The sequence below is a fragment of the Colletotrichum phormii genome, assembly GCF_030913505.1.
Source record: "Colletotrichum phormii strain CBS 102054 chromosome Unknown BDP81scaffold_27, whole genome shotgun sequence".
Classification (NCBI taxonomy): domain Eukaryota; kingdom Fungi; phylum Ascomycota; class Sordariomycetes; order Glomerellales; family Glomerellaceae; genus Colletotrichum; species Colletotrichum phormii.
The window spans coordinates 434,494-457,458 of NW_026851469.1; the positions used below are offsets into that span (position 1 = coordinate 434,494).

At 55.2% G+C, this 22,965-nt stretch overlaps 3 protein-coding genes and 1 non-coding gene across 4 annotated transcripts; 2 read left to right on the forward strand and 2 right to left on the reverse strand.

The window, feature by feature from the left end:
- Nucleotides 1-402: 402 nt before the first annotated feature.
- BDP81DRAFT_454268 (uncharacterized protein) lies at nt 403-2,910 on the forward strand (the record flags this gene model as incomplete). The annotated part of the gene is made up of 1 exon (XM_060592921.1): nt 403-2,910. One exon carries the CDS (start codon nt 403-405, stop codon nt 2,908-2,910), a length of 2,508 nt encoding a protein of 835 aa, XP_060439825.1.
- Nucleotides 2,911-3,774: 864 nt separating this feature from the next.
- On the reverse strand, nt 3,775-10,768 carry BDP81DRAFT_399173 (acetyl-CoA carboxylase; the record flags this gene model as incomplete). The annotated part of the gene is made up of 3 exons (XM_060588545.1): nt 3,775-10,171; nt 10,232-10,497; nt 10,583-10,768. 3 exons carry the CDS (start codon nt 10,766-10,768, stop codon nt 3,775-3,777), a joined length of 6,849 nt encoding a protein of 2,282 aa, XP_060439826.1.
- An 8,158-nt stretch (nt 10,769-18,926) lies between these two features.
- On the forward strand, nt 18,927-19,021 carry BDP81DRAFT_t326. The gene has a single exon. It is a non-coding gene; the product is annotated as a tRNA-Glu (tRNA).
- A 1,337-nt stretch (nt 19,022-20,358) lies between these two features.
- Nucleotides 20,359-22,261, reverse strand: BDP81DRAFT_465141 (NUDE protein; the record flags this gene model as incomplete). The annotated part of the gene is made up of 2 exons (XM_060594240.1): nt 20,359-21,942; nt 22,034-22,261. The coding sequence occupies 2 exons, from the start codon at nt 22,259-22,261 to the stop codon at nt 20,359-20,361; spliced, it is 1,812 nt and encodes a 603-aa protein (XP_060439827.1).
- Between the last annotated feature and the right edge of the window lie 704 nt (nt 22,262-22,965).

Genomic DNA, 22,965 nt, shown 5'->3' on the forward strand with positions numbered 1-22,965 from the left:
CCCTACCGGAGATGGCCACCTTTTTCTCATCAGCCTCAAACTCAACTCTCTTGGTATATCTCCGGTTGCTTCACCTTTACACCCTTCTTCCCACGTTTTTCTTCTCTTCTTTCCCAGACCTTCACCTCCCTCTCACTTCTTACATCCCACTTATCCTCTACTTCTACAGTAACTACTTGATTGCCTTCTTCCCATCCTTCCACCACAGGACCCGCCCTTCTGAATTACAAACTTACGACTTACGCCCGACCTCCATTCACAATAATTCTCTGCGGCTGGCCCGATTCAATCTTCTCTCTCATCAATTTCCGCGCGCCCAATTCCGCGAATCAACCCTCGTCAATTCTCGCGCAATCATCACCCACAATTCACCACAAACCACTTACCACCGTAACCGTCAAGATGTGCGTTTCCGAGAAATACGTCTGCGAGTGCAAGTGGCCCAGAGACACGGTCCGACACTGCCAAAACTTCGTCGACACCGGCGTTGTGTGCCCCGGACCCTCAAAGATGATTCTTCTCCACGGCACAGAGGAGCGCAAACATCCAAGTGGCGTCTACAGATGCTCCAATTCCAGCTGCGATCTTTGGGATTTGGTAATGTGTCGAGGTATCCGCCTGAGAGGGCAACGTATAGACCGAGAGTTCGGGCTCGAGCTGGGACGTTGGACGGCCGAGAAGGCGACAAACGCGTTGACGAATGAAGCTATTCCAGCCCAGTCTGGAGGCGAAGGCCATGCTAGCGCCATCGTCATCGCAGAGGACTCCAACCAGGCTTCCGACAACGATGAAGGCCTCGAGGTGCCGCAACCTATCGAACCTGTGGCTGCTGCAGAGCCCGAGCCTCAGCCAGTTCCAGCTACTCCTGAAGGAGCCCAGCACGTCGATGACAGCATGCCCGCCAACATTCCCGAGCCCGAGAAAGACGAAGCTACAGACGATGACTTGGACAATTTGTTTGGCGGTCCTTCGGCTCCCCCCTCTCCCGATATGAGTCTCGTCAAGAATCATCCTACTATCTTTCTCCCAACAGGAGGCGACCTCCCAAGCCCTGCCCTCTCTCAGCCCACCCCCGAGAAACCCATCGTCGAAGGCGATTCCCCTTCACCCGCCGCCAACACGACCGGCAAACAATCAACTCTCCTCATCCTACCAGCACAAGGACCACTTCAGCAGAAGCAGCAGCAGCAACTGCAACAGAAGCAACAGAAGCAACAGAAGCAGTTGCAACCCGTCCCCCAGGTCTCTCAGAAGCTGGCGCCGAAATATACCGCCCAGAATACCACGGCGATGGCGATGGCAATGGGCAACAACACGCCGTCGCCCATCGGCAACCCAGCGGTCCCGCAGACGGCAACACCGCCCCAGGAGGGGGCACAGGTACGGCCGATGAGGCCTACCTTGAGCGGAGCAAACCAAGCGACGCTCAACGCGTTGCGGGCGCATGCTCCCCGCCCCCTCCATGAGGTCTTCCCGTCGAGGGAAGTACTTATACAGGCTCGGATGTTGGCAATGGCATCATCCCCTACCCCCGGGGCACAAAGACAGGCATCTTCTCGCCCTCGCCCGCCCATGGACATGTCGAAGTTCGGAGGACACAAACCCGCCCCCGGAAGCCAGCAGACTGGGAACAACGGCTTTGTCAATGGCCAGGGCAAGGCCTTCAAGGATCCTCGGAAGTCTGGGCCCAGCATCACGTCTATGGGCGGCAATATGGCCAACATCCAGCAGCAGCAGCGTGCAATGTCGCTGGCCGTCCAGATGCCGCCTCAGAATGGCTACACGGCCACCCCTCAGGTCTCTCAGAGACCTATTTCTACGTATACCGCCCAGAATACCATGACAATGGGCAACAATATGCCATCGCCCATGAACCATCAGCAGCGTATGGTACCCCAGGCCCCCGGCATGCCGACCCAGAATGCCCACATGGCTGGGCTGGCCGGGTTCGGTGTCCCTCGGATGCCAGGCACGCCTGGCATCCAGAACCCGGCGGCAATGGGTGTGGGCAATAATATGCCCAATGGGGTCTGGCAGGGGATGTCGGCCCAGGAGATGACGGACCAGGACATTTGGTTGCAGAATATGCTATCGCAGACTACCACGTCCTCCAACTGGCAGGGCATGTCACCTCAGAACGTGCCACATCAAGGTATGCCCTCCAGGGCTACCACACCTCAAAACGGCTACACCACCAGCCCCATGGTCCCTCAACTAGCACCCGCCGGCCTCAATAACTTCGGCCTGAACCTGCAGATGGGGTATCAGGGCATGCCGAACCAAGGGATGTTACCTCAGGGTATGTCACCCCGGGGTATGTCAAACCAGGGCATGGCATATGGGGGTATGGCACCTCGGAGTATGCCAATTCAGGGCATGCCACCCCAGAACGGCTACATGTCTAGCCCTATGGCCCCTCAGATGCGAATGGCACCCACAGCTGGGCCCAACGGCATGCGGGCCCAGCAGGGACTCGGAAACTTGGCCGACATGGCTGCGATGGCGCCCTCACAGCACGCAGGATTGGTGGGACAGTCCTTCCAACCCATGGCCAGTCCTGCCTCCACGGGCAACTGGAACCCGGCTGGATCCCCCCACCCCCAGGCCCCTCCCCAGCCCATCTTCAACGGCCAAATGTTCATTCAGCAGAGCCCCCGGCCTCAGACGCCGCAGATGGCTTCGGGTATGCCTGGGACGCCCGGCACGCCCGGAGTGCCTCCGACGCAGAGGGTCGTCGGCCCAGCCACAGGCCAAAAGAGATCACACTCTGTAATCTCTACTGGCTGCGTCGATCCTCGCATGCTGAGTCAACCTCCTTCAGCACCCGGCGGCATGCCAAACACTTCGCCGGCGAATACGCCTCAGCAGCCGGGGGCGGAAGAGCGCCAGGCTAAGCGGAGGGCGACGTAAATCAACAGCAACCTGAAAGGTATAAGCGATCGAGAACCACATGTCAAATCACCATACATTGACAGCGGCTGTCTACAACAGCCCACATGTGCGAGTCCGGCATGTGCGGCTGTGCCTTTTTCGCGCCAGGTTGTGGTGTAAAAGAAGACTGGCGTTCCCGATTCGTTGAAATACCTCGCCGTTCTGAAGCCGTGAGAAGCAGTATGCCAGACGTAGATCTAAGGGTATCGCCGATCTGGAGTGTAGGTGAGGGGGCGTAGATGAGGGAGTGTAGGGGAGCTTGAGAGGACCGAGGTCGGGGTGTATCAAAAATTATCCTTCTTGTGTATGATAGGATAATTGTTAGGATTGTTGCGGAACGTGCTGTGCTGTCTTAAGGGCACTGAGTAAAACAACTGCAATTTTATGAGATAGGACAATGATACTTGCGTGGGGTGTTCTGTCCTTCCAATTACTTTGAGCGGTGACTACGGATTGAAAGTCGAACATGAGCTAGATGCCTTCGCGATACCAAAATATGTCTGTGGAGTTCACGGTAGGTGACGCAGTGAAGAAGGGGGTTGGGCTTCGGCGCATAGAGAAGCAGGGGAGGACTGCCCACTCACCTCATCGTATGGCCAAACTCATTGAGCCCAATGGCGCTCCAGATCATTGTGGCCAACCCAGCATCAAAATCACATGCATGGTATGGTACACCAGTCAAGTTCATTAAAGGGAGTATAGTCCCAACATTGAAATCTATCTTAACACAGTTGCGGAATAATGCTCGTACATAGTCATAATCATCCCAGAAAAACATGTCTAAACCCCCATTATACCCTTACACCACCCATAAACGTTACGCCGGCCACTCTCCATATATGTTTAATCGCGCAGGTACTTGAGGAGTTGGTCACGCTCCTCAGGCGGCATCGTGCGGATGACATCACGAACACCACGCATGGCGGCGCTCTGGTTGGCTCTCAGCACAGAGCTGAGATCAGCCGCCAGGTTGTCGGCCTTGACGGTTTCGATCCTGTCAGTGACAGACTTGCGGTTGGCCTCGTACCACTCAGCCACCTCACGATCGGCAGTGGAGAAGTTGACGACACCAGACCAGCTCTCGAGAAGCTGGAGGTTGCGGCTGCGGGTCTCGGGAGCCTTGGACTTGTCGTTGCCGGGGGTGGAAGTGAGGACGGTCGACGACATGCGCTTGAGGAGGTACTCCTCGTTGAGACGACGGCGCAGACGCCAGTAAAAGTATCGACGGGAGTTGACCCACTCAAGTTGGTCACGAATGACACCCTTGGCCTTCATGCGACCAGCACGGTCGTGCAGGTCGGCGAATTGGATGGCAACCTGAGAGTAGACGGGCAGAAGCTGCTTCTCGCGGATGGTCATCTTCTTCTTGATCTCGTCGGCCTGCTCCTTGGGCAGATCGGCAGTCATCTGCTTCTTAAGAGAGGCATAGACGGGGTCGAGGCGAGCCATGGTCTCGAGCTGCTTGTCCTTGCGGTACTTGATACCAATGATACCCTCGGGCTCGAGGACACCACCGCGGGCATCGACATCAGCGTACATCTCCATGGCCTCGGGGTTGATGGTGGGGTCGACGACGACCCAAGAACCACCACGAAGCTCTCCGAAGGGAGGAATATAGACGAAGATGGGCTGCTCGTACTTGACGAGGGCATCGACGATGTAGGAACCGTACTTCAAGACCTCGTTGTACATGTCGCGCTGACCGCCAGAGAAACCTCTCCAGTTGGCGAGTATCATCAAAGGCAGTTGCTCACCGTTGTTGAAGTCGTTGATGGCCTGAGCGGTCTTGAAGGCGGAGTTGGGATACCAAACACCACCAGCCTCGTTGGTGATCTGCTCGATGGAGTCGGGGTTGGCGGGATCGGCAGGGGTGATGTTCTCAACGGAGCGGGCCTCGACGGCGATGACACCCATGGGGATACCGCCAAGGCGAGCACGGCCGACGACGACGGTACGGGCCCAGCCGCCGAGAGTCTCGACGAAAGAGTCCTTGTCGAAGAGACCGGCCTCGAAGCCACCGTTGTCGGTGGGTTGACCGCCAATCATCCATCGGACATCGTAAGCCTGCTTCTGGGGAGGAGTGTAGACGACGTCGCGGTCCCAGCCATCAGTGCTAGGGCTGACAGGGATGGGGCTGCCACGCTTCTCGGGGATGAAAGACATCCACTCGACAATCTTGGAGACACCATCGAAGTCGTCGGTACCAGTCATGTGGGAAACACCGTTGCGGTACATGATCTGAGTACCACCAAGCTGCAAGTTGGAGGTGTAGATTTCGCGACCAAGAACGTTGTTCAAGGCAGGGGCACCAGTAAGAATGATGGGCTGGCCCTCGATCTGAACGGCACGCTGACCAAGACGGACAAGGTAGGCACCAATACCGACGGAACGGCAAGTGACCAAGGTGATGGTGAAGATGTCGTTGTAGGCCTTGCTCGTCGCACCAGCGATGAGACCAGATCCTCTCAAGCATTCGACACCAAGGCCGTCCTCCTGGCCGATAATGGTGACAATCTTGTGGCGCTTCTCACCATCCTCAGAGATCTCCTCGGTGATGACGTCCTTGGCGAAGCGCTTCTGGGCCTCATCGTCAAGGTAGAGGTACTTGAAGCCGTTGTCCTGCTTGTTGGCGTCGTTCCACGCAACCTTGAAGAAGGGCATGAGCTCGTTGGCGACACCAAGGCGAGCACCAGAGTTGGCAGACAGGTAGATGCGGGGGATTCCAAGCTTGCGAGCGAGCTCAGTGCACTTGTAGAAGAAGTTGTCTTCCTTGGGACCGAAGGAACCGATCATGTAGGTGATATCGTTGGCAACGACGATGAACTTGCGACCCTTGGGGTACTCGGGGGTCTTGGCGTTGAAGATCCAACCAACCATACCGCAAGTGTTGGTACCAGGCTCGCGGTTAACCTCCTGAAGAGTGTCCTTGTCGTCCAGGACGAGCTCAGTGTACGAGACACACTCGCCAGACTTGGGCTGCTGAACGCCCAGTGCGCCGTGCTTCTTGACCGACTGGGTCCAGGTGTTCTGGATGGCCTGGCGGAAGAGCTCGGGGAAATCATAGACGTACTGGGTACCCATGAGGTGAGCCTTGTAACGCTTGGGCTGCAGAGGGTTCTTGGTGGCATAGGGAGTCGAGACGGGCAACAGGTGCATGGGACCCTTCTCCTTGGTGCCGCCAATGCTGTTGAAGACCCACTCGCCCTTCTCAGACTTGCGCTCAGCGTAAATGTCGACGTCAACAACGTATCCAGAGGTGTTGGTGATGATGACACGCAGAGGGTAAGGGACGCCAGTGTCGGGATCAGTGCAGATGATGCGGATCTCAACCTGAGCGACACGAAGGCGCCAGGCGCGAGCTCCGAAGCGGTCCAGGAAGCCCTGGAGGCTGCTCTCGACCTCCTGGGGGTGGAGCTGGAACACAGGCGTGAAGTTGATGAAGACCTGGTTCAAATCGGAGTTGTTGTTGCCAATGATCTCAAGGGCATCGAAGATATCGTTGATAACACGGTCGGCCTCAGAGATCAAGTACTCAGCAGTGGGGATCTCGTCACGGAGACGGCCGGGACGGATGACAGCGCGAGTGAAATAGCGCTTGTCACCGTCGACAGCCTTGCCAATTCCCTCGTAGACGTGGATGTTCTTGTTCTCAGTGAAGACGGGCTTGATGTGGAACTTGGAGAGCCTTCCGAGCTCGAGCTGGAAAGCAAGAGCGGGCTCACTGTGACGAATGCTGTCATCCTCAACATACTCGGGGCCACGGAAAGTGTAGTAACCAGGGTAGGCACCATCGTTGCGACCGCAGATGAAGGTGATGCGACGAACGTTGCGGTTGAGAAGCTCCTCCTTGTACTGCTCGACAATGGGAACGATGCGAGATAGGATCTCCTGATCGCTCTTGCTCTCGGCATCGCGGACGGCGACGTTGATAACGGCAGAAAGCTCGTCAGAGTCGACCTTGGGGGCAGCAGGCTTGCGCTTGCCGCTCAGATCAGGGATGAGACCAGGGGTGCTGCGCTTCCTGGCCTTCTCAGAGACGGTCAAGGTCTCAAGAGCCTTTCCAAGCAAGTCCTCGGCATCATCGAGGTACTTGACAGGGACAATGACACCCTTGCGGTTGGGCTCGCTTTCCCACTTGTGGTTGAGGTAGGACATGTCGCTGATGGAGTGGATGCGCTTGAAGTCGAATGAGCCGCCGCTGCCGCTGGGAGTAGCGGGTGATGAGGGCGCCGCGGACTGCAGAGGCAGTCCGTACTCACTCTGGCCGATCTTGCGGAGAGCAAAGTCCCAGGTGCAGAAGAGAGGGGTGTCGGACTCGTCGGAGTGGTACTCAATCTGCTTGAGGATGTACGCGCGGTAGGCACGGCGAACGTAGACCTCGAGGGCAGCGAGGGAGACCCAGGGATCCTCGTGGGCGAAGAAAAGAGTCAAGACGTCAAAGACGGTGTACTTGGAATCGACAACCTCCTTGATGACCTCCAGGCTAGGCTCACGGTGGTCCCAGGCGGCCTCACCGTAGCGAGACTCGACAACAGAAGAGCGAAGAATGTGCTCCATCTGGGCCGTACGCTCCTCCAGGGAAGGCAAAGAGCACTGAATCATGATCTCACGGGCCTTGAGAGAGACCTTGGAGGTGGTGCGGGAGGACTGAAGCTCGGTCAACTGCTGCAGAGCATTGCGGAGGTACTTGGCAACGTTTCCGACGTTGGGCTTGTTGGGGCGGTACTCCTCAAGGATGGCGAGGATCAGCGAGCTCTTGGCACCAACACGGCTGTGGGAGAGAACGGTCTGGACAACCTTGCGGATGTCTTCCTTGTTCTGGTCACGAAGCTTGAGGATGACGCTGTCCTCCTGGGTTCCGTAGCCAGTGAACAGACGCTCGATCTCGATGTACGAGGCCAAAAGGTCCTTGATGACGGTCAACTCGTGGGCCTTGGCTCCCTCGGAGTATGCGTTCAGGACGTCAGTCAAGGGTGCCAAGGTGGTTTTGAGCATGTCGGCATCACCAGCTGCAACGTTGTCCTCGACGAACTTCTGGAAGGCCTTGGCCAGAGCCTTGGCGGGGAAGTCTGCGTGACGGCTCTTCGCGCGGTCGACGATCTGGGTGAACTGGGCGTCGAGCTTCTGGGGCATACGGCTGTGCAGCGCAGCGAACTGGGCGTTCCACTGACTGAAGGGAAGCTCGGGGGTGCGGAGAACCTCGATGAGCTGCTTCAAGGTGGCGGCCATGATGACGGAGTTGTCGTAACCGAGGAGAATGTTCTTCAGGGTGTTGTGCAGAAGATCGAATCTCTGAGCAGGCTTGGTTCCGACGGCAACAGGCTCGCCGTAGACGGGGAGCTGGCCCACGAAAGGCAGAGCCTGCTTGACGCGGCTGGGGTCATCAAGGGCCAATATTCCCAGAATGTCACCAGCCTCGAGAGTGGCTCCCGGCTGCTTGATGAGCTGAACAAGACCATCCTCGGAAGCAATCAAAGGCATGTACATCTTCATGACCTCAACCTCGGCGAAAGGCTGGCCAGCCTTGACGTGCTCCCCGTTCTCGACCAGGTACTTGACGAGCTTACCGGGGGAGGGAGTGCGGAGCTGGGTGGGGTCGTTCTCCTGCTCGAGCAAGCAGGTCTTGCCGTCAACGGAAAGACGAGTGGCACCAACTTCCTCCTTCCAGTAAATACTGTGGGAGCGACCATCCAGAAGGATCAACAGACCACCGTCACTGAGGACACGGACACCGACGGAGCACTTGGACCCGTTGATGAAGAGGTGGTAGCTGTCAACGCTGGCACGGGTGGCGGTGAACTTGTAACGGAAACCCTCGTAGATGAAGTCGATGGCGAAGACAGTCTTGAGAATGTCCTTGGAGGGAACTTGACCCTTCTCCAAGCTAGTGCGGTACTCGGTCATGCACTCCTCGCTGAAGAGATGAGCCTTGGTAAGGGCACCGCAGACGACGGCCAACATCGGGTCGGGACGCTCAGCAGTCAGCTTCTTAGTGATAAGCTCGTCGAGCCAGCCAGTGGTGATGGTGTTGTCCTCGAAGGCCTCGGTCTCCAGAAGCTTAATGAGGTACTCAACCGTTGTCCGGAAGTCACCACGAATGCTCAACTCCTTCAGGGCAACAACCATGTGCTTACGAGAAGCAGCACGGTTCTCACCGTAGGCGAAAATGTGACCGAATTGGGAGTCGGAGAAGGAGTGGATACTGGAGGCGGTACTGACGGAGAAGTAACCCCAGACGTTGGAGGAACTCCTGAAGTTCAGGTCGTGCATAACACCGTTGGAGGGCTTGAATCCTTCACCAGGATCTTCAGAGGTAATTCTGCAAGCAGTGGTGTGACCCTTGGGTCTGGGGCGACGCTGCGTCTTCTCGCTACCCTCCTGCTTGAACTCGAAGTCGATCTCGGTGGATGTCCTGGGGTCGACACCGTACAGAAGACGAATGTCGCGAATTCTGTGTAGGGGGATACCCATGGCAATCTGGAGCTGGGCGGCGGGCAGGTTGACACCACTGACCATTTCGGTAGTAGGATGCTCGACCTGGAGACGAGGGTTCAGCTCCAGGAAGTAGAACTTGTCGTCGGCGTGCGAGTACAGGTACTCGACGGTACCGGCGGAGACGTAACCGACAAGTCTTCCGAGACGAACGGCAGCATTCTCCATAGCCTTGAATGTGATGTCCTTGGCAATGGTGACGGGAGCCTCCTCGATAATCTTCTGGTGACGACGCTGGACGGAACAATCTCTGCCAAAGAGGGAAATGTTGTTGCCGTACTGATCAGCAAGCAGCTGCACCTCCAAATGTCTGGCGTTGCCTGCCAACTTCATAATGAAGATGGGAGAACCGGGGATCTCGCCTGCAGCAGCCTTGTACAGCTGTTCGAAGCCGTCCTCGGAAAGGGCCTTTCTGATACCCTTGCCACCACCACCCTCTGAGGCCTTGATCATGACGGGGAAGCCAATAGACTTGGCCTTCTCCAGACCCTCTTGCCACGATGTGACACAGCCCTTGGAGTAAACGTCGTCTGCGACAGTGACAATGCCGTGGTTGTCGACCTCGACTGAGTCGACACCGGTACCTGACCATGGGATACAGGGTACCTTGGCGTGCTGTGCAACAATTGTGGAGGAAATCTTGTCACCGAGAGATCGCATGGCGGAGCCCGGGGGTCCGATGAAGACAATCTTCTTGGGGGAGGCGGCGAGGGACTCGGGAAGCTTGGGGTTTTCGGAAGCGTGACCCCTGTAGAGAGGAAACGTTAGCTACGGTGGGCGACAGTCTCAGAAACAGCTCAAAACTCACCATCCGGCCCAAACAGCGTGGACGTTCATGCGCTCGGCAATATCAACAATCAGCTCCACGTTGGCGTAGTTGTGGTTGTTGGTACCGCCGGGAACCTCGACGTAGTGGTCAGCCATGCGAATGTAATCGGCGTTGGCAGCCAAATCCTCGGGGGTGGCCATGACGGTGAACTGGATGGCCTTCTCGTCGCCGAACGTCTCGTAGGCCCATTTCCGGACCGAACGGATCTCTTTGACGGCAGCAATACCGTTGTTGGCGATCAGGACCTGTTTCCAATCGGTCAGCACTCTTTATTCTGCATACGCAGCAGCACGGTCTAGCAATTGGGGCGAAAATTGGGGCTCAACGCACGTTGGTGATGACGGTGTGACCATCTTGCTGGGCAACGAAGTCCTTGACCTTGGAGGCTGGGGCGTTGTTCAACTTGTTGCCGCCAATGAAGTGGTCGGCGATTTTGTGCTTCTCGGCGTATGTTGCCTTGCCGTTAGCTTGAGGCACAGTCCGGCCAGTGCCGTTGGCTGCTGTGATTTCGGTCATGATTGCGGTGTGATTGTGTATGTGGTGGGAAATTCGCGGGTATCTCAGAAAGTGACCGTCATGAATCGAGGCGGGCTCTTCTCAGGGAGCTTCGATTCGGGGTGTTATGACGTGGGGGTCGTCGAGGAGTCGTTTGGTTGCTCGAAGGGGGAAGATTCGAGCAGGAGATTAATTTGGTTGGATTCTGTCTCTGCAGCAAAGAACAGTATGGGGTATAGGCAGAGCAATTGATCGTGGCGGAGGTGTAGAACAGAGATTTGTTCGAGTCTCTAGAAAGTCGGGAAACGACTTATTGTTAGCCAAAAACAGCTCTCTCTCGCGGGGACTCAAAAAAGTTTCTTGTTGGGGGAAATCGAGCGCGAGAGCGGCACTAAGAGGGGGGGACGAAGAATATTGGGGTGGGTGAGGAATGCAGGCAATGTCAGGGGTTAAAATGGGCGGCGCGGGACGGGTGCCAGGGAGAGGCTGGCGAGAGCAACTTGGGCTGGGCCAAGAGGAGAGAGATTGCGCGCTCAACTGACTGGCTGGTATTCCGTAGAAAAGCAGCCAGCCAGCCAGCAAGCAAGCAAGCAAGCAGCAATAGAGCCAACGTACCTGATTTTGAATTGGGGGCAAGCTTGGTAAGACAAGATGCTTCCTTCTTCTGTCTTGTGGCTAGGACAGAGGTTCTAAAAGATGTGTCAGAAAAAGGGAGAATGGAAGGGAGAGAGTGGGAAGAGAGAGGTCGAAGGAGAGAGGGAAGGGGAGCTGTTGGGAAGTGGGAATAGAAGGATGTTATTGTAGTCCGGCGACTTTGTGGATGGGATGAGATGAGCCACCAAAAAAAGGACAGTCAGTCAGAAGACTTGGTGAACTGGAGAAACTGGAGACAACAGCCAGCAACACAAGCAATAGGAGGATCCAGCCAGGCAAGCAGGGGAGTGAGCGTGAGAGTGAATGAGAGTGAGGCGTGTGTGTGAGGTGTGGACTTTTTGGACGGGAGTTCCGGGGTTGAGGCAATGATCGATGTGGAATTTGGGACCTGGAACTTTGACGGGGATTGTTGGAGCGGCGTTGACGGCGTGGGAGGAGCGTGAAGGTGAGGATTGAGGAGGGGCGCAAAGTCACTTGGCCAAGTACCTTTTTCTGGAGATCAAAGTAGACGCCGTGTACCTGAGGTACCTTGGGACGGGATGAAAAATGTGTGGGGTCTGCGATGGGGAGGGGCGGAGAGGGGGGGGGGGTGTACTTTGTACGGTGTACCGTAATGTTTTTGTGAGAGGGAAAGGAAGCGAAGGGAAACTCGGGAAATGCTCAGGTAAGGGCCGTACGTATTAGGTGAGGGTGGAAGAGCTGGACGGAGAGGAGAAGGAAAACGATCGATCTGGTGAACGAAGAGGATGGGAAGGGTGTGGATTCTGGCTTGGGGTAGATTCAGAGGTACCGTACTGTAGTGTTTTTGGTGGTTTTGTTACTTCTTCGTGAGAAGCCCAAGGAAGCTGAATCTGAACGAAATGGTTGGTTTCCCTGCCTGAAGCTTGTGATTAGATGTTCCCACGACACTGCCACCTGCCTGGGTGAGGAGCTATCGGTTTCTTTGGAGATCCGTATCCGTGTGAGAAAGGAGATATAGTAGTAGAAGGGTCTGACAAGTACACGGAGAATATAATAACAAGGACGAGGAGGCCCGTCGGGAGATGGAGATAGAGACAAAAGAAGGAGAAGGGGGAGGGGGAGGCCAAGTAATGGGACGACGCGGGGCGGAGAGAGCAAGAGAAAGGGGCACACGACACGATAGGGCCGGCGAGGTTCACTTGTTATACGTGATTTACTTGACGATGGCACGAAGCACCGGGCATCGCCATGGGGACCAAGACGAGGACGAAGCTTCAACGCAGCTCCTGTGTCACTGTCAATGTGTGTGTGTGTGTGTATACGGCGTCGGTCTCGGTGCTTGGTGCATCGTGCTTGGTTGCTTGCTATTGTCGGTGCTCGTTACGCCGTATGTCTTCTGTCGATGGTCGATGGAGGAGCATGGCAGATTTCCCGGGATGGAGAACTTGAGAAGGAGTAAGGTACGTGCCAAGTGCAGAAAAGGTACTTCAACCGGTACCCGAGTGCATGTACCGGGAGTACCTCACTCCGACGGGTGACGGACCACCATCACCAAGTTTCCCCCAAAAGGCAAGTAGGCAAGATCGTCCTCAGCTAAAACTGCCCGTTCAACGCGCATCGCCATTTTCTGAGACCAGACCAGCAAGGGCCACTTGACTTTGGGCAAGACCCAAGGCCTGGTTCCTGCTCTTGCTCCTGCCCTTGTTCCTGGTGATACCTGCTCTTTCTACGAATAGGTAGTTGCTCCTGCTTTGGCCCGGCACTACCAGCAAGTCTACATATTGATGAAGTCTGTGTACTCCAAGTGTACGTCGGGTCTTTTTCTCACATCTAATTCAGGCCCGCTTACATCCTAGGTACCTATCCTCACCTGGACTACCAGCAAGACTGCAAATAATACACTGGATATGGATGGCTACAGAACACGGCTGGATGGATGCTCACAGTTTTCCATGTTGGCAATGCATTATTCACTCTTCCAGGCCCCGATTCCCTCGGTCACTCCTTGCCTCCCCATCTGTCAAAATCCCCCCAATCCATCTATCCGGCTGAGATTCTGCCCCCCTCCCTCAACCAATGGCCGGGGTGTTGGGGGAGCTCCTGCCCAAGGGTGGGCGGCAAATGTACCTGGGCTTAGGTAAGGCAATGTCTCTCGAGTCTCACTCCCAAGTCTCTCTTTCTTTCCAAATTAGTTTTCCCTCCAGAACCACAGATCACAGCCTGGGCGTTGTGTCTCTCAGCCTTTTTCGGATGGTTTGAACTGATGGCTGGCTCCCTTGCAACTCCAGCCCAGCCTCCAGGAAGATAAGGTTCGATTGCAATTCCTTGATTGGGTTGGGTTGGGTAATGTTACCTCCCCTCCCAAAGCTGTCACTTCAAGATGAACATCGACCAGCAACAAAACAGATCCTGGGCTTTGAGAAAAACTGTGAGGAAACAAACGTCAACCTGCATCCGCTGCCCCTGGTTTTCGGTACGTACCCGGCGGGAGCATTGGACATCCATGGGAAAGGTACTTGCGCCGGTACGTCTGCCTTGACGGGGCTTCAGGTACCGATCCCGTCAGGTAGCGCACCTGGCTTCCATTCTTTCCCGGCCCAGGGGATTCTGCCGCTGGTATTTTTTTCGTTTTTCCTCAGATTTGGACCAGCAATGTGTCTCCTTCTCCAATCAAGGCTCCTTATTTGGTCCAGTTTCACAGCTTCTTCCTCGCATCTTCTTTTTTTCTGTTGCGGCAAGTTCCCCTGTACCTGTGAGTAGGTACCTTCCTGTGTCTCCACCTGCAGCCCTCGGGACGTTATCGTTGGCCTTATCGATAGGTACGTACTTTTAGGCCATAGCTCCTTCTGCGCGTTGCTGCCGCGTTCCTTCCTTGCCTTGCACCTCGAGATTTCGGCTGTTGCGCAATTTCTCAACCATTTCGTCACCGCAAGCCCTGTAGACTCCAATACCTTACTCTTCAACACCCCATCCCAATCTCTAGATACCTTGCATTGTTGGTCGTGACACGCGACACCATCGCTACGAAATGCCACAATCGCATCCAACTCCAGCTCGTGTTATCTCTCTCTCGCAACCTGATGTACCCTCCGAGGGCCTCTGAAGCTGATGGAGGATCGGACCGGGTCAGCCATCGTTGCCACCACCGAACCCCGACGGCATCTCCAAACAATGTCCGAAAGCTGTTGCGTTGCCTGACTGCCACGATCCAATGGCACCTTGTCACTACACTCTGACACCGCCGCACCGCACCGCCGGCCGTTAGACACCGATCGTCAACTTCATCAACGCCGTATAATTACACCCAGACCCGACACCCACAGCTCGAGAGCGCCGTTGACACCCCCGGCCCCAGCAAGCAAACACTTTCACAGAGTCTCCTTGCAGTCTTCCACGGGTCCAGGAGCCCCGGCACGACCAATGCGCGCATCTCTTGCGTCCCATTTCACATCCCATCTTTCATCGGCCCCGACTTCTGGTCATCCGGCACTCAAAGTCTAGGAATATGGAAGAAATGGGCAGGCCTCCTTCAAGTTTCATCAGAAAAGCTCCATCAGGGTGTCCCCATCGGCCACACCTCCAGCCTATACCCGATTTCGCAGGCGGTCAGTCAGGCGTCGCCCAGGTCGTCCAGGGGTGCAAGCCTCAACAACCTAACTGTCGACTCGCTTACGCACCTCTAAACCGCCTAGCCTCGCCGGTTCTCCGTCCGGGGACGTCCATCAGCTTCCGCTAGTCCTATGCAGTACGAATATGTGTACCTACGCAGCGCGCAGAACCGACCAGGTACCCAACGTTACCTAATTTCTCCTTGGCCTTCTGCAGAGCCCACCGCGCAGGCTTCAGATCAGGTCCCGTCGAGCATTATTACACTAGCCAAAGATGACGGAGACTGCCCGCTGAACGACTAAATACAGGGCACACAGGGCAAATATCAACGTCCCAACTTTCAGTCTCATCTGCTGGCTTGGACTGGCACTCACTCAGTGGCCAAACGCTCGTGTCTAAACCTTTGGTGTCTCGGATGGGGCAGGCCGCGCGAACCACGCCAAAGTATCGTTCTTTTCAGTTTCGCATCCTGCATTCCCCCAGAGTCCAAGGTCTTGGGGAAGAGCTTCGCCATTCAACATGTAAAATTCCAACCAAGCCAAGCGCCAGGCCAAGGGACTACCAGTCCAACCCGATAAGGGGTCCTCGTCAAGCTGATAGCAGCCGGGATTGCTAGGCCCTGGCCAGTGGCCTTCCCTCCCACCACCAACACCAATGCCGCCGCCGATGAGCTTTGCCGGGCCACGTCGACGGTAAATGTCGGTCCCCCCAACAATTGGGATTTTGGGACACAGTTTGGGGGTCGCCTTCGCTGGGCCCCTTCGAGAAATGCCAGGGGTTCACCAAGCACCAATAGCAAACTCACGAAAACAACCAAGCCCCCACTCAAAGAAGGAGAAGAGAGCACCGAAGAAGGGGGAGAGAAAAACATTGCCAACCAGCCGCCAGACCAAAAGAGAAAATCTCCACCCGCAGATCCCCAACATCTTGTCCGTCCATCTGCGGAGCCCGTGCTCCATTCCCGTCTCCACCCGGCTTGCAGCCAACCCGCCGGCGCCAACGACATCAATATCGACTCAGTCTTGAATTACGCCTGGAGCAGCAGGGGGTTCGCAGCCTCAGTCGTCAGCTGCAGCCACAAATGCTCTGGGGACAGGAAACCCAAATGCTGCCAGCTTGCTATGCTATTGCTGACTGAGGCTAACGATGGTGGGATTCTGACCGTGATAGGGAGAGACTACCTCGCGGACGAACGCCTTTCCTAAGCCCCAGACCAATCCCATGGTACGGTTACCTAGGCCTGCTTAGTTCCGTGGTTCCCAACTAGCTAATCTCAACTTCAACACGCAGTGATTCTCTGCAGCCTGAAGGCGTCCGTTTCAATGCTGCTGCCGCTGCCGCCACTGCGAACCCGAAACTTCCCTTCCACCATCTAATTGCGGCCGGGGTCTCCCGCTACGTATCCAGATTCCCCGACCCATCCCATCCACGGCAACGCAACCATCACGGCTCGTCAAAATGGCGCGGACTTCCGTTGACCCATTCCCACCGTAATAGAGTACTTGTCCCCATCATAACCCCAGACCAGAGGATACAATCTGTATCTGTACACCAATACGACCCAGAGCGAGGAAACCACCGAGCATTGGCCCCTCAGGCCGTCCCGTCCTCGGCGCCTCGTTCGGAGAGCAGAGCGGATGCTACACTAGCTCCCTACAGTTCCTTACTTGGCCGCGCTAAAGACGGGGCGAGCAGATCCGATCCTGTCAAAGCTGGGGACGTACTGCGCGTAATCTGACGCGCCCACTTCCACCCATCATCCTTCGTCCTTTTTTTGATCTCTGAGAGACGGCACTCCCCAAATAAGAAGAGCCCCACCATCAACGTCCATCTCCTAGCCGGAGCGGACGGACTGCTCGTGCCCCTAATAATAGCCAGGCTTCCCCCTTCAGGTCCGACTTGTGACGCCGATGGACAGGAGCCAGCGCCGGTGAGACGGCGTTTGCTGACCCTGGATTTACCAGCACCAGAAACGGGACGCTGGTCCAAGGGAATCTATAGATCTCTCTAGGCACAGGCAAGCTTCTGTCACAAAGCCATTGTCTACAAATACGTCGACACTTCCTCGATCAAGGCACGACATCCAGATCGTTGGTCCCCCACATACTAGCAGGAGAGCCGCATAGGATTGTGCCTGCAGCTCGACTGCCGACCGCATCGTGTCTCGAGCGGCTCTGAACGCCGGTCTTAGCTTGCCCGTCCGAACTGGGCTTGCAGGCACGTGCATCACTGTAGGTAGTCAACCGTTTCTCTGACTGAGACCGCATCTGCACGGTAAGTTTAGCCAGACAACGTACAGAAGGTTTGGCCACTTGGTATGTCGCTCGTGACAGTTGGGTAAGATGGGGCCAAGTCCAGATTAAAGCCGACACTGGGACGAATATTTTGTTTGATGGGCTGGCCTACACCTCTTTCGCGCACCCCGCAAGCTACCTTTCTATGGCCAGCGGACGTCAAAGTTCCAAAGCTGGGATGGTTGCCTCTGCAACTCCGGTCCTTGGGATGTATCGATGTCTGGAGAGTGACCCGCCAAATGTGATTCTGCATGCACATGTCAGGACTTTGCTTTGACAGAGACCTGCAATGAAACAAAGAGCCAGCACCGGAGCCACGGCCCTGGTTCTGGTTCTGTTTCTGGTTCTGTTTCTGTTTCTGGTTTCTGATCAGACATTATCGGCAGCTGCTTCACGTATCTTGAAGTTATGATGTGTCTATCGAATCCTCGGCGATGTGTGTCTCTTTCTGAAAGTTGAAAACCACAAGTCAAATCCCAAGATGGATCGATTGGGGAGAGTTTAACCGAGGAGGAAGCTTACAGTAGTACTTGGACTGCTCTTATGAAATGCCATAATCAAGTGTAACACTGCGATGGCGCGTTGGAATGTCATGGGTGATGAGAGCTAGGTCTGCGGATTGCTGTTGTCATTTAGCCACGGATAGGCTCGTCTAGAAGAGACACGCGTGTGGGATTCTTCCAGGTCTCTCGACGTGCCTCAACTTTATTTCACGTGTAGATTTACGTTAGGTATGGGTGACGTTGTCTACTAGCCAGAGGATCGGCTATATCCCGATGATATTCACTCAAGTTGGTCTTCCATGGTGGTTGCTTAGTCGCTCAGCACGTGGATAAGTTGCACCTTGAAGGCAGAGTCATTGTAAGAAGAACGTGTCGATCACCCGGCGGTGTTTATCAATCTTCTGTGAGTGCCGTTGGTGTCGATGGGCGAGGCTGAGGGTGCGGCTTCTTCCGGTGTCCGCTAGCCATGGTATTGGAGGTTGTCGCTGTTGATAACCAAAGGTAGTCGGTCACTTTGAGTTCGGCAACTCAACTTGTAGCACGACGACTCTCTCTAGGAATACTGGGAGTCACCAATGTTGATTATTTAGTTATACCTGACATAACTTGTGATGAGATACACAAGCGCTGTGTCGCGAGATGGCATCATCTCATTGGGGATGGTGGGCGTTGTGACGTGTGTGGGGTGGTCCTGAGTGCACATGCCGGCATCCATCGACGTATCCCCGAAAAGCCTGAGAACGAGTGCAAATTACTTGGAAAGAGTTCGTATGATGACTCTGGAGAGATTTCATGCGAAAATATGTCATTTCGATGAATGTGTGAGCAATGGCTATTTTTTCAAGTCATAAAGGTCTATTTTAAATTCACGATAACCTACAGTAGTGAAAAGTTTATCAATTCATGACTGAATCTCAACAACTTGGATTCAACTTTCTTTCCTCAATACATCCGTCAAGGATACTCAAGTGCGATAGAACAAACACCCTGCTCAAACCATCTCAATTCCATTTCCAGCTAAGAAATACCATAGAGACCCCATCTTCTATCCTCTGAAGTGGCGAGCTAACAAGTCTGGTCGTCATCACCAAGCACTTAGAGTCATGACAGCCGATAAACCACCACGATCTCGTCAAGGTCGGCAACCAAAAGAGTCCCTCCCATATAGTCCAGTGGTTAGGATACTCCGCTTTCAGTCTTTCATTCCCTGAAAATTTACCGGAGAGACCCGAGTTCGAACCTCGGTGTGGGAACTTTTCTTTTGATTTGATCTGTTTGTCTGCTTTTTGTTTGTTGTGTTTGATGAGATCGATCTTTTGCAGACAACAAACACACACCCGAGAAGAACAAACGATGGCAGACAGACAAGGAAGGCATGATCGATCGGTCGGTCGGAGCCTGGTAATTGAAAAATTCTCCTTTTTTTTTTTTTTTTCAAGAATCATCTATCTATCCGGTTATTTACTGAATGAAGGAAGACCACCACCTCAGGGGGAGGAGGGAGGGAGGGAGATAGATAGCTGATAACCTAATCGGCAAATATTACGCAACGCTCCCCCAATTCGGCCCTCCTCCATAAACGGAACCGGACGGCGGATGGTCCGTCCACCCCTCCTCACCGGCGCGGGGTCGGTCGGCTCAAACGCGTCCCACGCAGCCAGCCCAACCCCACTCCACCCCCGACCAACGCCGAATCGGTGACAAACTCCTCCAGAAAAACAAATACACATACATCATCACACGACCTTTTCCCCTCATCTGATCTTCCTTCACAGACAGACAAGACAGCCTTGACATCTGGTTCCTCAGTCTATGCACGTGTCGAGTGCCGAAATGTGGCGGAGTTTGTTCGAGGAACTTTGCATGTACAAACAAGTGTCTCCTCTAGGAATACGTTGAATTATCACGCCCTTCATTCACTCTAGGCAGACAAACCTTGCATCGCCATATCTAATTAGGGTATACGGAATACCTATCTATCATCCATCCTCAGCCAATGCTCATTCATCCCTCTCTCACCCTCACAGCCTTCACCGCCCCATCCCTCACAAACATCTGCCTCACGGAAGCTCAAGTTCTCAAGCACCAAAAGATGAAGTAATAAACCAGTGTATTCAGACCAAGGTATTGTTCAACGGATCTTGGGGGGTTGTTGTTGTTGGGGGTGTTTGTTCGGTAGTAGTAGTAAAAGTGAGTAGTAACAGTTTGCTTGCGTGTCAAAAAAAGGTATTTCCCCGATTGAGAAAAGACAGAGAGAAGAAACCCAAAAGAGGCACCGCCATGCTGTATCCCCCGTTTGAAACCCTAGAATCATACCAACGCCTCGGATGCAGTAGTTTGTATCCACACGCCTGCCCTGGAAACCCCGTAGTCATGAAGAAGCAATGGACAAAGAAAATAGTTGTAAAGAGAAGACTGAGACGTTCTGTCTCTCTTCTCTGTTGAAAATGAGGGTATGTATGTTGCTCGCTGTAGTGGTGCAGCTTCCCATAGCCCGGCTGCATATGCACCGGGTCAAATAGTCAGAAGCAGCGATGCTGTTCTGTTGGTATCAAGTATTCCTCCTCCTGCAGTAGTCAAGCAAGCCAGTTTAGTACGTCTCCTCTTCGACGAGCTGATCCTGAGCGCCCATAATAGAACTCCTCAGGCCCATTGAGCTTCGTCTCCCCGAGACGCTTCCACCACTTTGCCGCCTTCCACTGGGCATCGGGATGCCGCTGGTGGGGGCCGGAATACCGCTCACGGAGTTTTCTGCCTCCAGGCGAGAATATGTGCCTCTCCTGCTAGGTGTTCTGAACTCGCCATTCTCGTCGCCCTCTTCAATGTCGATGCGGCTGCTGATACTAGCAGAGCGCGCGTGCAAGTTGCCACCCAGGGAGCTACGAGGACGACCCAGGGGTGTCCGGGTACCTGACATACTGGTGCGGCTGATGGGACGGGGCGGTGCCATTTCTGTGCGACTTGATGGCCTGGCGTACGACGAGATGCTAGCTCGTGAGCTCGGCCGAGACATTGTAGAATCGCTGTGTTCGTGACCAGCCGTTGGGTTCCGGTTCGGTAGCGGGCCAAAAGACAGGCGGCTGACACCTGACGTGCTGAGACGAGGTACATGCTTGGATCTTGTGCTGGCAGAGAAGTTGGGGTTGGATGGCGTAGTGTCGTCACCCCGGACTGATGAGGAGGTGGAGCCACTGGGACGCTTGCGTGAGCGGATAGTAACCGTTGACGGTACGCTGTGGACTCCGAGAACCGAGGAGCGGGGCGAAGCTCGAGGAGGTGTTGTGACGGGGGCAGGAAGTTTGGATCGTGCGTTGTGTACGCGAGCTTCCAGACGCTGCATCTGAGCCGTGAGGGTTCTGATGTGTGCGAGAGAGTTGTTGGCAGGCTTTGGTGGCATGCGCGTGGAGATGGAGCGAGGGGCGGTGCGAGGGGCAGGCGTGCGAGTCGGTGCCCCCGTGGAGGGACGACCTCCAGACGGCCGGCTGCTGCTGACGGATGTCGTGAAAGAACGAGGCTTGGGCGTGATGCTGTGTTCGGTGGACGGCAGACGCGATTTGCGAGTCGCCGATGCCGGAGTCTTGGCAGGGGTCTTGAGGGGTGTTCGGGAGACGATCCTCTTGGGCACAGAGGCAGAGACGTCGGACATTGGCGGGGATGGAGGCTCGCTGATTTGGGCGGTTTTGGCAGCCGGGAGGGCTTCCGCATCGGGCGGGGTCGATACCATGGGCGAGCTCGCGGTCGAGCCGGGGGAGGCGTCCAGAGTCTTGTCGAAAACGGGGGATGAAAGGACAGAAAGGTCGGTGGAAATTGCGGACAGGTGACGTTGCTCCTGCTTCTTGATCTTGTCTTGGAGAAGCTCGGCCTCGATCTTGAGGTCGGAAAGCTCTTCGCGCAGGCGTTGCGCCTCGATGCGCAGCGTCTCTCGCTCCTGTTCGCCGATCCTAATTTCCTCCTCGTTCATGACGTTGCGCTCGATTGCACTGTTAAACTTGGACTCGAGGTCCTCGAGAGACGAGCTGGTGTTTCGTGCTTGTCTCTCGAAATCATCGTTGGCAACCTCGATATCGCGGAGCTTGAGCTGGAGTGTCCTGTTGGTGTCGCGCAGAGTTGTGATTTCCTTCTCGAGGGTGTTTTGAGCCGCATTCGCATCCTTCTTGGCTTGATTGTATTTTGACTGTAGGGTAAAGTGAGTCAGGACTGGACGTCTCTCGACATGTGTTATGCGCGCCGACAAGCGGAAACGGGCGGGGCGGGTGTGATCTCACCTTCCACTCCTCGACCTCGAACTTGAGGCTCTCTGCCTTTTCCTGGAGTTTGCGCTCCCTCTTTTCGGCCTGCTCGATGTCCTTCTCGAGCTCCTGTTCTAGCTCCTTGCTGGATTCCCTGAACTCCGACAGTTCCTCCTCGAGTGATGCGTATTGAGACTTGTACCAGCGCAGCTGGTCATCGGGGCTCATCGCCTCGCTAGGCGGTGAGGATGGTGGCTCTGCCATGGTTGTTGTGATTGTGATGCCGTCGCGATGTTTATTCGGATCGCATGTGATGCTCGGCGGTTATCGGGTGAGTAAGGGTGGTTGGTTGTGGGCGCAAAAGGTGCAGAGTGGGGGCACTTGTTGCGGTCGCAAATAGAAGTTGTTGAATTGATACAAAGGGAAATTGTAGTCGTCGATGTGAATGATCGTAAAAGTCGTCAAATGCGTGCTGTTAGGTCGTCGTTAGCCTCCTATCGCTTTCCACATCTGACGCGATCGAGGGTTCAAAATATGGCACGTACCGACTCTTGTTTTGTTGGGGGGTTGGGGGTGTGGTATCAAAAGGACGAAGTCGAAATGGAAGAATAGAAGGGTCCCGGATTGTCGCGTGGGTGGTTGTCGATGTCGATATTGGGCGGCGAGGACTTACCTGTGTCGTCGTCGGTCGGGGTGGTTGGTGCCCGTTGTTGTTGGTCGATTATCGGTGGCCGTGGTCGCTGTTTGTCGAAGTCGTCGTCGTCGTCGGTGTCGAGATGTCGGCGGAAGAGAGATGCATCTGCACGCTCGCTGTCGGCGACACTTTCAGGGACTGGACTGACTGGACACACTGCTGGGCATGGCTAGGACAGGACGGGAACAAGACAGGAAAGGGAAAGGTCGGTGCAATGTTGATGTCGGTCAGGCGTGAGTGGGCGTGGAGTGGGCGTGTGGGAGACGGGCGTGTG